Genomic DNA, 12,087 nt, shown 5'->3' with positions numbered 1-12,087 from the left:
AGGAATGCAGTCATCACAGAACCCATTTCTTACAAATGAAGTAAAATTTAATATAAAATATCATAGTAGTTGCCCATTCAACTGTACATGCTCTGGTAAATATACAGGTTTGGAAAAAAATTAAAAAGCATTTCTTTAAGATCCTCGATGAAAAAGAGGACATGAAAAAATACTAATAAATACAATTAAAATATGCAAGTACTTTTTAAAACAGTAATTAGTTCTTTAGCTAGGTATTTTTCATAAATTAACCCTCCAGGAAGGAAAAGCCATTTCATTCCACCATTGCCAAATCTTTCAGTGCATGACTTCGATGTCGCTTGGCCTTGTACGTAGGGCGCAGGGATTCTATTTTTCTCTTCCTGGTTTCTGCTTTATTCTTGTGTCTCTTCAGCTTCCTCCTTGCAGCAATGTCAGGATTTGCTACCGTCTAGGGAAAAACAGTACATTGTTCATTCACAACTAACAACAGTCCCTGTGAACATCAGGAACTTCCTAAGAAACTGGTGGCTGCTAAGACAATGCATGGGTGTTCTTAGGTTCCACAGAACTGAGGGTATGCAGGCTGCTTTGCCTTCAGGTAAGCAGGAAAGCATCACTGTCAGCCAGAACCTGCCCAAGAGGCTGATCATAAACAGTTTCTTCCAAGTTTTAGAAATGAACTGATGAAACTGTTCTAATTCAGGATGAAGTTCTTCCTCAAACTCCATTTCCTGGGCAGCTCTCAAACCTTTAGAGAAGCCCTGTTTCTTTTTCTCTCAAGAGAAAGTGGAATCTTACCTGCAAAGCCCTCTGCTTTTTCCTCATTGCTCTTTTCTGGCTGGCCTGTTTCTGCACAGAAGAAAAGGCAAGCGAAAAAGTCTCCAGTCCCACTAACTTCTTAAGAAGTTCTATAATTTCTTGGGAAAGGTTCTTCAGTGTTGGATCTATTAAAACAAAATGGAGTGGCTTAATGTCTTCAGCATATGGAATGAAAGCCAAGAGCACAGTATGAATTCCTCTTTTTTTTATAAAGGATGGCTGCACTGATTGACCTTGCCCAACTCTGGTTCTTCACCAGCTTTCCCACAGAACTACGAGTGGCTTTTCAACCAGCAAACAAAAAACAATGCTTCTGAGAAGCAACAGTTTTTTGATAAGGATAAAGGCATCCCAAAGGTAATTACAGCTGTGATGCACAATCCTCTTTGTGAGGGAAATCCCTTACCTTGCTCTGCATAATTGCTGTTCAGCTCCCTGTACAGAGGGGTGAGAATTGTCGGAAGGTAGGGCTTGATCCTGTCTTGCCCCAGATCCACCGAGATTGCTCCCAGGAACTTAAAGATGCAGCTTCTCTGAAAGTAAGTGTGTGGGACATGAAGTAAGGAAGGCTGGAAGGAAACTTCCTGACTGAACTGCTACAAGAGGGCCGTGAATCACAGTTCAACACAGTAGGTACTGTTTTAGACACCTGAGTCACAAACTCACAGCTATTACAAGGTGTTACTGCATCCAAGTACAGCCTTTAGAGAGACACAACCCTGGTTGTTTGAGCTGGGACTGGGTTGGCAGCTGTTAACACTGAACAACAGGCTTGTTCTCACTGTCCTCAACTGAGGCAGCTGAAGAAAGCTGAACCTAACTCTGCACCAGGGCAAACCACAGTGCTTTTCCTGATGCTCTCCCACACACCCCCTCACCTTCTAGCAGTTTACTCCACACTGCCATTCCCCTACCTGCACAAGCCAAGCACTCTTGGCCATTCAAGGCACTGCTCTGTCCCCTTCAGCTTGATGCCTTGGGGTTTACCACTCTTCCACCACCCCCTAGGAGGCTGGAAACATCAGCAAGAAGCAGACTGGCACAAGCCTTTCCTGAGAACCCAAGCAAAGGCTTGTTTCTTTGGCACCTACTAATCCTCACTTCAGTGCCAGCTCACAGCACCCTCTGCACCTTGTCCCCTGAAAGCAAAGAGCCAGAGCAATACTATCCTGTAGAACTGGCCACCTCATCAAAAGCAGTGGACTTACCTTTAAAGGGACTTTTGGGGAATATGCTGCTTCTCGCTTTGCCATGACAGAGAGCTTCTTCATTAACCACAGCAGTGTGGCCGGCTGGCCTTTCTCTTGTGTGTCCTCTCTTTCTCCCTCTCCTTGAGCAGAATTATCTTTTTCATCCTCTGAGACCTCCTGCTCTTCCACTTCACAGTTGAGTTCTCCATCTGCCTCTTTATCTTCTTCTGGGGCAGGGGCTAGCAAGTAAACAACTTTGGCCACAAAAAGTAAATTCTTTATAACCTGAAGCATGGAAACAGAGGAGACAGTCACTGGGGGTTCCCTCTGTCCTGACTAGGACACAAGTATCCCTCACATGCCAGGGCCTGCTCTGTGCCCTCCTGCAGCCCCAGACAGGCTCCTGCCCTTACCTGCTCACTCAGAGACATGTCCAGGAACTTGGACTGCAGCTGATGGCAGAATGCAAATGCGAGTTCCTTCATCTGGGGAAACAAAAAAGGAGAAAGGAATGACTCCACGGAAGGGAGCTGGTAGCAGAGACTCAAAGCAGTATTTTGCAGTCACCAAATGCAGTTCCCAGGGGAGACCAAAGGATCAGCTGAACACAACTGCCTGTATCTTACAATCTAGAGAGGTGTTTTTGTGCTGCTGAGAATAAGACCCCAGAGGAGCCCCCTCCCAGCAGCGGAGACACCTCCCCACATCCTTTAAGTGACAAGGATTAGGCAGCAGACAAGTGACTAAAAGAGAAATGTGCAAGCCAAACTATGAACTATTTTTATGTCCTAGTCAGGGAATGGGCATGAGCAGAGTGAAGTAGTACAGACATCATTACCTTTTTGTCCAGTTCAGCAACCAAGAAGATTATGGATGCAGACAGCTCTGGTGGCATCTTTTTTCTCTTCCCTGACTTTCTTTCCTTCCATTTGTTGACAAGATCTTCTGGCTTATAAGATGCAAACAACAAGCCAAAGATCTCAGTGGCTGTCAGCCAGACCCAGCTATGAGGATACCACAGGTGAGACTGGACATGATCTGAGGGAAAGGAAACCTCTTTCAGCACAGGAGATGGTCCATTGAGAGCAAAAATAGAACCAGGTCACTCCCAAGAATTACCACAGCATATGCTGCAATAAAAAGGTGAAGGAAAGGAACTCTGCTCATCTGCTCAGAACACAGTAAAAGACTTTCTGGCAACTGAACCCAGCCAAAGCAGAGAGCAGCAAAAACCTACAGGTAGCCAAATGTCTCCACAGTGATCAGGCATTCTTGAATGCACCTACAGCACTTTGAAACACCCAAAGATGGGGCCACTACTGAAAAGTGATGCCAACTGAGCAGGAAAAGTGGGCACAACACAAAAAGACACTTGCTCCAATCCTGACTGGAAAGTCATGTTTCTGCAACAACTATGGTCCTCACAAGGGTTCGGTGCCACAGCATCTGCCCATGATGCCTGGGCACTGAGTCCTGTGGGACTTGGTGTCAGCTGGCCCTGCTGCTGATGGTCAAATCAAACCCTTGGACAGAGGCTGAGAATGCTTCAGAGAAGAAATGGAGCTGTCCTCCTACTGCAGCTCTGTCCGAGCTGCCCATCACCAAAATCCAGGGTAACAATGGTTGTGTGCTATCTCGCTAAAGGCACCTGGCAGGCTGGACTCTTCAAAGACACTAACCAGTCACAAAATGCCAATAAATGAGCCTGATATTGTATAATCTCACACACATGGAAATTGCTTGAATCAAGTAACTGCCAGGTCTTCACATCCTGACAGACACACAGTACGCAGTATTTAGAGCACTATTACCATGTGTCATCACTTGCTGGCTGGTATGTACAATCAAGGAAATCTCATCTTGTCAGGAGAACTCAGTGTTTTCATCCAAGAGAATGTGATTATGGTGAAACATGCAGTGGTTTGCAACTATTTGTTCTGGGGGTAATATAAAGTACTTCTCAGCGACTGAGACAGAGGGTGCCTTGTTTTCATCAACTATGTAACCTTTTCCATTAGCAACTTCTCTTTCATTGCCAGTAAATGCTGTGTGCTAGCATTGTGCAGCATGGAAACCTTGTATAATAAAGTTGAGTCATTTATAATAGGGTGTGAAAAACCACAAGGCACACAAAGAATCTGTCTTGTAACACAGCTATAATTCCTTAATGACACTTACCCCAGATACTGCTCACAACATCACTGTTCTTGGTTAATTGAATCAAGTTGCACTCTGTGATTAGCTTTTTCACCAGCACAAGAAAGCTGAATAGCAGCCTATCTGCAGCCTTCTCCTCTTCCTCTTCCGTTATCTAATAAAATCAGCAAGTCAAGAAAGATATTTGTGAGAACCAAAGGACAATTAATCCTCACTAGATAAATTTTAGATCAACCATTCAAAAACCAGGTGACTGACTTGTACCCAATCCCCCAAATAAACAGAACAGAAGCACCTCCATTGAAGTATTTCCTCTGGAGACAATCTCTGCAGGAGATTCTATTAGAATCATTCTTCTTGTTTCTCATACAGACATTACCATAACAAACTGCTGGGTTTCTAAATGCAAGCAATTACACACATTGTGTCTGTGCATGTATTTGTGTAGATTTGATTCTCATCATTAGAGCCCAGCTGAGTGCAGATTTGCCTGTGTCACCTGGGAAGCCCCAAGCTGTTATGACAACACTGTGTGCTGCCTGTGGTCCTCACCCTGCCTGCAACCTGCAGCTGGCTTGATCTAAGTAGTCAGTTCTTTACCTACATGTCGCAGCACAGGGTGTGATTACACCACATTTCTCCTCACTGCAGGTATTTTATTTTTATCTCTTGCCAATTTACAGATCCTGAGGCTCTCTTCTCTTGTGCAAGAGCAGCATGCTGAACATTAGTAACATTCATGGCCACACCCCAGGCACAGTGCCTGGGATCCCTTTGGGATTATCACATGCCAAGCAGAATCTGAGGCAGGTCTGTTATTCTGAGTTAATCATGTGCACTAAAAAGATTTTCCATACAACAAAACCATGGTCTGAGGTACAGGAAGGGAACCCCTTTGAAAGTAAAGCTGTAGATAACACTGGACAAAGCAAACAGTCACAAGCCATGCAATTCTGACCTGCAATGCTTACACAAATATCTGCAGCTAGCAGACACGTTTCCCACGGTGCAAGGAGCAATAATACACCTGCTGGTTACACTGTATGGCTACAGGCTCAGGCCAGGTAGCTTTGCAAAGTTCCTTTCCCCCTTGTGCTGACATATGACATCAAATTTGGGCTTACAGGCAAAAAAAATATGATTATAGGTCAGTGAGGTCCCCTTCAAAACAAATGAGCATGGTTTTTGTCTTTCCTCAGTTCTGAACAGTAAGTCCAACTGTTAAATCTCTCCTACATTTCTTCCCTTCTTCCAGTTTCTTAGTTCTCTTTTCCCGAGCTTCACGCATGGGGAAAAGTTACTTACATTTTCAAATTTACTTGGGTTGATTTCTTTTTCAATCAAAGTGAGGACTGCTTCAAGCCGCCGTTCAAACATTACTCCTTCCACTTCAACAAACAAACCACACGCCTGGGCAGCCAACCTCCTGTGTGAGCTCTGACACACAAAAAATAACACATCATATATAGAACTCTTGATAATCAAATCCTGCAGCTCCCAAGTGCACGAGCTGGTAGAAACCCTTACTTTATGCCTGTAGCAATAGCACCTTAAGAGAAGCTGGTTTTCAGAGTATATTGAAAAAGGAGATGCTGGCAGCTAGGTACAAAAGCACCTGACAGCACAAGTTAATCCTGGGAATGCACTCTAAAAGTGAATGCCAGAAGACCTTTCCCACCCTGTTTCCAACTGCAGAGGTCTGGGAGCTACTTTACAGCTCTTCACAATGCAACACGCAGCTCACAGCTACAAACCAAAACTGAACATTTTAAGATGGAAACCATTAAATGTTGAAGAATGCTAACTGTGCCAGTGTAGAGGGACAGAACCTGGGTTCAGCTGGAGGACAGCTTATCACCTAAGCTCTCAAATCAAAATAGCAGATCTGGTAGAGCAGGTTTGCTGCCTTCCAGTTGCCAGCAACAGAATGTGACCCAGTCTGAGATGAAGTCAGCACAAAATGTTGGTTTCTGAAGAGCTTTAAGGAATTTGCTCAAATCTCTAACCTGAGCAAAGATTACAGTGTGAAATACCTGACCCAAAAGTGGAACAGTTAGAAAGCAGCAAAATGCAGATGGGAAGTCTGTAGTTTGACCAACACCATCAGCAGGTCCCTATATTTGTGCAGCTTTATGAAGCTGTACCCTTTCTTGCTCTCTAAGTGAGGAACAACTAATTCACCAACCCACCAGACCTGGTACTTGCCATCTCTCACTTGCCTTAATCTTACTCAGCCCTCAGAGTTCAGGCCTGGTCAGTGAAAAAATCAGAGTACCTTTTTGCTGTGAAACCACTCTGTGACCAGCGAAAACATCAGGTCTTGTTTTTCCTTGCTGATCTTGCTGAGAAGAGATTTACATGTCAAAGCTGCCATCCTTTTGCATTTGGCTGAGTCATCATTTATCATCATCATACAAAGAGAGAGGAAAAACAGCCCACAGTATTTGTGCCGGAGATCCTAGAAAGAAACAACCATTATCAACCACAGGTCAGCAAAGTGACTGTGAAACCTTACAGGGCATTTTCATGCCCAGCTCTCACTGAAACAGGCTTAAGTCCCTCAGCACTGCAGCAATCACCCAAATGTCCTTCTCTCAGATACTGCAGCTCTTTGCCACTTTGAACAGTTCCCAAGAACCAATCTGAAATATTAAATCATCAGACAGCACTGAGGCACAGCTTACTGTGCAGAATTTCTCTTCCTTCCAAATTTTTGCTTGATTGCAGTTCTTCCAGTGTCCTGAATGCACAGTTAAGCTCCAGCTGCAGAGCTTCAAGGCAGCTTAGGATTTTGCATATGTGATCCTGTATAGATGCACAGTTATTTTTTAGCTTTCATTTTGATCCACCCCACTGAGAAGCCCTTCCTCTCCAGTCAGGCCAACCAAACAGATATGGTACATCACACACCAGTTCAGTCAAAAATTTCTCGTGAATGCTGAAAAACCCTTACAATCAGAAAACTCCAGACTCCACTTTCTACTCCTACCCCATTTCCTAAACTGGTTGTTTAGTCTCCACAACTAAACTGTTTGTGTTTCTTCCTGGCATAAATCATGATTGAGTTTATCCAAACTCCAGCTGACACAGCTTTATTTTACTTGCATGCAGAGCACATTAGGCAAAGAAGTACTGCAGACTTCCAGCCTGTCATTTCTCTTCTGGAGCTATGCCAGGTTCTTTGGAGATAAGTGAATGTTCTGCTCATGATAAGAGATAATAGGCACTAGCAAGTGCTTCCAAAATCAACTGCCTGGAAAATGCTGTTACTGCAAACCACAGCAACTGCTCAGTGCTTGGAACACCAGGGGGTGCTCATTACCTGCGGGAACATGTCGAGGAGGTATGCAATCATCTCCAGTGCTGATTCCCTCCCAGTTTCATACTCATACCTGTGAAGAAATAAAGGAATCCTGTTAGGGATGAGTTAATCCTCCTATGAAGTTGCTAACAATTTACAAGACTAATTCCAGAAACACGTGTTGATAGGCATCTTTCTACAACAGCTACCAGACCTGGCCTCATACTTTGGAGAAGAGGAGCAGCAGGGCTATCAGCTCTGTCTCAGAGAATGAGTACAGGGACACAAACAGGCCACAAAGAGCTCCAGCCAACTTGGGTCAGCACAGCCACAGGGTGCTGGGGAACTTGATAAACTACTGTCACCTTGAGCAAGGCAGGGGTAAAGCTCAGGAGGAGCTTGGAGGCACAAGGCTCCTGCTGAAATGGTACAGTTGTCTCAACTGTGCCTGCAACTGCACTTGAGACCCTGCTATGGGATAGCAGTCATATAAATGCACTGTCCCTTATTGCTCCTGGACTTTACAGTTCACCTGGTCCACAACCAGTGGAGGTGCTTAACCACTAAGCAAACAACAGAACCTTTGTTTACAAACAGATGAATAACAAAACCAGCTGTGAAAGAGGGAGGACAAAAAGGATTTGCTTCATCAAACAGCCTGTCTTGGAAAAAGGGCAGTGTTTTATAAGTTGGAAAATGAAGACTTCAGCTACACCCTCTGCTCATCACCAAGAGCCCTTTGGCACACTAAAATCATATTTAAGAACAAGGTTCTGTTCTCACAGAGATGTCAGGAATATAAACTCACTCCAGCTGTGCGAGCATGAACTCCAAATTGGGTTTCAGTTTGTCACCAAGGGGGTAGTCCAGAATATATTTTAAGTAAATCTGGAAAGAAAAAACAATACAGAGAGGAGTTAAAAGAAGCAGTCAGGTAAGCTTGTAAAAAGGTTATGAAGAAAATTTAGTGATGGAGCAGCAAGGTTATGAGAATCATCCCTTTCATCCCATCCCTATCATACAAAGGGTCAAAAACTGCTCCCAGGCTCTGTGCCTGGAACAGGATCAGTTTTTAGAGTTCTACTGTGATTTGCACAAGCATCTCTGAAGAGCAATTCTGCATCCTTCAAAATCCATCCTGTAACTATGAAAGCTGTATTTCGTGCAGCTCCTACTGCACCTCTATCTCAATGCTTGACACAAAGTAACCAGTTCTGTCTTTTGGTTGGTTTAACCTTGGAAAGAATGAGGAAGTAGAAGAAAGTAATCATAGATTCATGGCAAATTCTCTTATCCTGGGGTTCAAAAAAGGGGAAGGCTTAGTTACATGGGCCTAAAAGCCTCTAGAGGAGGGACCACGTCACTGCTACTGAGCAGCTCTCCATCCTCACTTGGCACTGGTGAGGCTGCACCTCAAGTACTGAGTTCAGTTTTGGGCTCCTCACAACAAGAAAGACATTGAGGTGCTGGAACGTATCCAAGGAGCAGCAATGAAGCTGGAGAAGGGTCTGGAGCACGAATCTCATGAGGAGCAGCTGAGGGAGCTGGGATTGCTTGGCCTAGAGAAAAGGAGGCTCAGGAGACACCTTATTCTCTGTAACTGCCTGAAAGGAGGCTGCGGACAGGTGGGGGTTGGCCTTTTCTCCCACATGACAAGGGACAGGACAAGAGGTAATGGCCTCAAGTTGTGCCAGGGGAAGTTTAGACTGGATATTAGGAAAAAATTCTTCACTGAAAGGAAGCTGGCTGCCCTGGGAAGTGGTGGACTATTTAAAATTGGCTGGAGGTATTTAAAAAAGGTATAGATGTGCCACTTGCCCTCTAGCCTGTTAGAGAGCTGTAAATAAAGTGAGAGACTGTTCATTTTACCAACCTGCCTGCACTGGACTCGCACTGGCTCACTCTGACCTGTGATGGCCAACTGGGCAACCTTCTGCAGCACATCATCAATTTCAGGGACAATCAGCTTCCTGGATAAAATAGCCTGAAAATATGAAAGCACAGCTGGAGTCATGCCATTTTGCTTTGCTTTTGTGAGATGCAGTACTATAATCTGAACTACATTGGTCTCAGGTGGTATTTTAACACTGACTTTCACAAACAGAGCAACTCAAATACCTTGAGAAGGCCAAAGGCAGTGGCTTGCCGTGATGAATCATAAATGTCTTCTTCCGCAAAGCCAAGCAACACTTGGAGCTGTTTGCTTGTTACCTGACTCTTTGTGTTCTTCACAAGTATTGTTACACACTACAAAATCAAATTGCACATTGTCAGTACGCACACAGTACCATAAAATAAAAGTTCACACCAAAATCTCACTTGACTTATACCACTTCAGCTTGAAAAGACAAACTGGTGCTCTACAATGTGGCCAACACTATTCTCATCACATTTAGCTTTCAGATGGCAATTTTGAGACAAAAAAATAAACAAAAGTCAATTGTCCTCTTCCCATGTCTCACTTCAGCTACCAGGATTTACTCCAATGAATCATGTTAAAAGCAAGCTATTCAATTACAAAGCTGATGCCTCTCATAAGACAGGGTGGAACAATATACTACTCTAACAAAGAAACAAGGCAAACATGCCTCTATAAAGACATTTCTTCAGATCCAAGCTGTGCATTTTTGGGGAGCAACTTTAAGTTTGTACTTGGGAAAGAATCAGCAAGGCCACATATTCCTCACTAGCTTGTGATCTCCAGACTACCTCTCCAGGGACAGCTGCAGGAGAGATCTCATTCTAGAAAGTTAATCCTAAAGCAGAAATGAGCAGAGCTGGGTCTGACTTACTTTGAAACAGCTCACAACCAGGTGGAAATTCTGGCCTTTGGCTATTCCTGTCTTGGCAAACTCTTTCAACAAGAGGAAAAGCTGCTTGATCAGTGACTCCATGTTTGTACTGACAGAAGGCAAAGGGAATTTTAAAATCCATACCAAGCACTGCAGAGCACCAGTTATCACCTGGAATAAAGAGCCATAGGACAGCATGTGGGTACAGTGACATTGAGAGAACTCTTTTCTCACTCTTTTACAGATACGGTCAGGCTATCTACAACTGTGGTAAAAGGCAATTAGCTAACAAACCCAACCTCTTTCAAACCATCCACAGGTAAAACAAAGGGTTTCTCAGTTCTAATAGCGCTATCTGCCACTCCAGTATTCTCTAACTGATTTTAGTAGGTAAAGACATTAACACCGTTTCAGTAGATGGCAAGAACTCTTCCTGAAGCAGAGCTGCCTTCAAGACACGAAAGCCCTGCTCCAATTATCTGATAGGGTATGAGGTATGCCTTCTACTCCTGTCAAACTCAAAGTTTAACAGATTCCCTAGGCTCACTCAACCCAAAAACTGTCCCAGTAAGTGGCTCCCTATGGTGCTAGGAATAAAGACACTGGACTTGGATCAAAAGAAACCACAGTTGTGACAACACTGCTCCCAGCAGCTACAGGATCTCATGAACATCCTCACAGATAGTTTGTAAATTCCTTGTATGAACATGCTCTAGGAGAGCTGGTCTACAGTTGAACCTGCAACACAGAGCAGAGCATTCAGTCCTCCATCAGCCACAAGCCTTCCTCGCCCTTGGGATTACATGTCCTCAAACAGCTTAATCTGCACACCTATTAAATCAGATTTGAAAAACGGGTGGCTTTCTCTTCTCTTGCAAGTGAACTGCAAGATGACATTTGTGGGCAGGACTCCCCTTAGTAGAACAGACAGAACAGCTCAGAACTATACCTTGACATCCATAGATTTCAGGCAGTCTATAAGCAGCTGAACAAAAGGGTCTAACATCTCCAAAGCGTTTTCCTCAGAAGAATTTACTTTGGACCTCTTCAGGCTCATGTGCAGCAGCTGTCACAGAAAAATCAGGACATTAATCTTAAAGTCAGGCTGGAACTCAAATGAGTCAAGAAAGGTCCCACCACTGTTTCAGGTCATAGTAGAATTTATGCCATATCACACCCAAATATTTTGACAGGCTGAGCACTTTTTATAGCTCTCTATAAACTGAAGTTACAATATGCAAAATGAAGTTAAGGCTAATGGCTGTGCTATTAAAACAATATATCCAGAATATTTTCCTTGGAATACTCTTAACAAAAATTTTGAATGCAGAGTTTTGTATCTGAGGAGATCCTTACCCGAAGTCCTGAATCAACCAGGATATAGGTGTTAGTCCTGCTGCTGACACGTGCTTTCTGCCCTCCTCTTGTGGGAGTGGGCTGGAGCAGCAGGCAGCTCTCTGGTTGCAGCCGAGGATCTGGAGGAGGGGTAACTTTTTTCCTGAAAAGCAAGGTATGTATGGCAAAGGAGAATATTCAGATTTCAACCCCCACCACAGCAATCTTGCTGTTGGGAGTAAAAAGAGCTGAACTGTGCTCAGCTGCTTCCCACATAGCAAGCAAAAGCAGTTCACAGATGGACCACAGTGAAATAAAACAAATTTGAAAGCAGCACGACAGAAGGGACTCTCAGACTTGAGAACAATGCCATCATTCCAGAGATAACAAATGCACAATCATTTGTATAACATCCTCACTTTTTTTTTCCTCAGTGGACAAAACAAATTTGGAAGTTCCTTCAAGCAAATACACTTCCTGCCACTGCCCACTGCTCTTCATTTACTGATAC

The 12,087-nt window shown here is 44.0% G+C and overlaps 1 protein-coding gene across 1 annotated transcript in view; it reads right to left on the bottom strand.

The window, feature by feature from the left end:
• Nucleotides 1-25: 25 nt before the first annotated feature.
• UTP20 (UTP20 small subunit processome component) overlaps nucleotides 26-12,087 on the bottom strand; it is a 59,211-nt gene continuing 47,149 nt past the window's right edge. The window contains exons 47-62 of the mRNA XM_085047299.1: nucleotides 11,598-11,739; nucleotides 11,191-11,307; nucleotides 10,242-10,412; nucleotides 9,568-9,696; nucleotides 9,323-9,433; nucleotides 8,258-8,337; nucleotides 7,471-7,540; nucleotides 6,424-6,606; nucleotides 5,454-5,585; nucleotides 4,170-4,302; nucleotides 2,830-3,029; nucleotides 2,405-2,476; nucleotides 2,010-2,276; nucleotides 1,208-1,334; nucleotides 781-926; nucleotides 26-430 (exon numbers count right to left, since the gene is read on the bottom strand). Of these exons, the coding sequence (XP_084903425.1) occupies nucleotides 275-430; nucleotides 781-926; nucleotides 1,208-1,334; nucleotides 2,010-2,276; nucleotides 2,405-2,476; nucleotides 2,830-3,029; nucleotides 4,170-4,302; nucleotides 5,454-5,585; nucleotides 6,424-6,606; nucleotides 7,471-7,540; nucleotides 8,258-8,337; nucleotides 9,323-9,433; nucleotides 9,568-9,696; nucleotides 10,242-10,412; nucleotides 11,191-11,307; nucleotides 11,598-11,739 (2,236 nt within the window). The 3' untranslated portion in view covers nucleotides 26-274. The remainder of the gene's footprint in view (nucleotides 431-780; nucleotides 927-1,207; nucleotides 1,335-2,009; nucleotides 2,277-2,404; nucleotides 2,477-2,829; nucleotides 3,030-4,169; nucleotides 4,303-5,453; nucleotides 5,586-6,423; nucleotides 6,607-7,470; nucleotides 7,541-8,257; nucleotides 8,338-9,322; nucleotides 9,434-9,567; nucleotides 9,697-10,241; nucleotides 10,413-11,190; nucleotides 11,308-11,597; nucleotides 11,740-12,087) is intronic.

Source organism: Lichenostomus cassidix, chromosome 1Aa (assembly GCF_008360975.1).
Source record: "Lichenostomus cassidix isolate B80296 chromosome 1Aa, HeHo_3.0, whole genome shotgun sequence".
In the NCBI taxonomy this organism is placed as follows: domain Eukaryota; kingdom Metazoa; phylum Chordata; class Aves; order Passeriformes; family Meliphagidae; genus Lichenostomus; species Lichenostomus cassidix.
The sequence above is the reverse complement of the archived record's forward strand: the minus strand, read 5'-3'. Positions and strand labels throughout refer to the sequence as shown.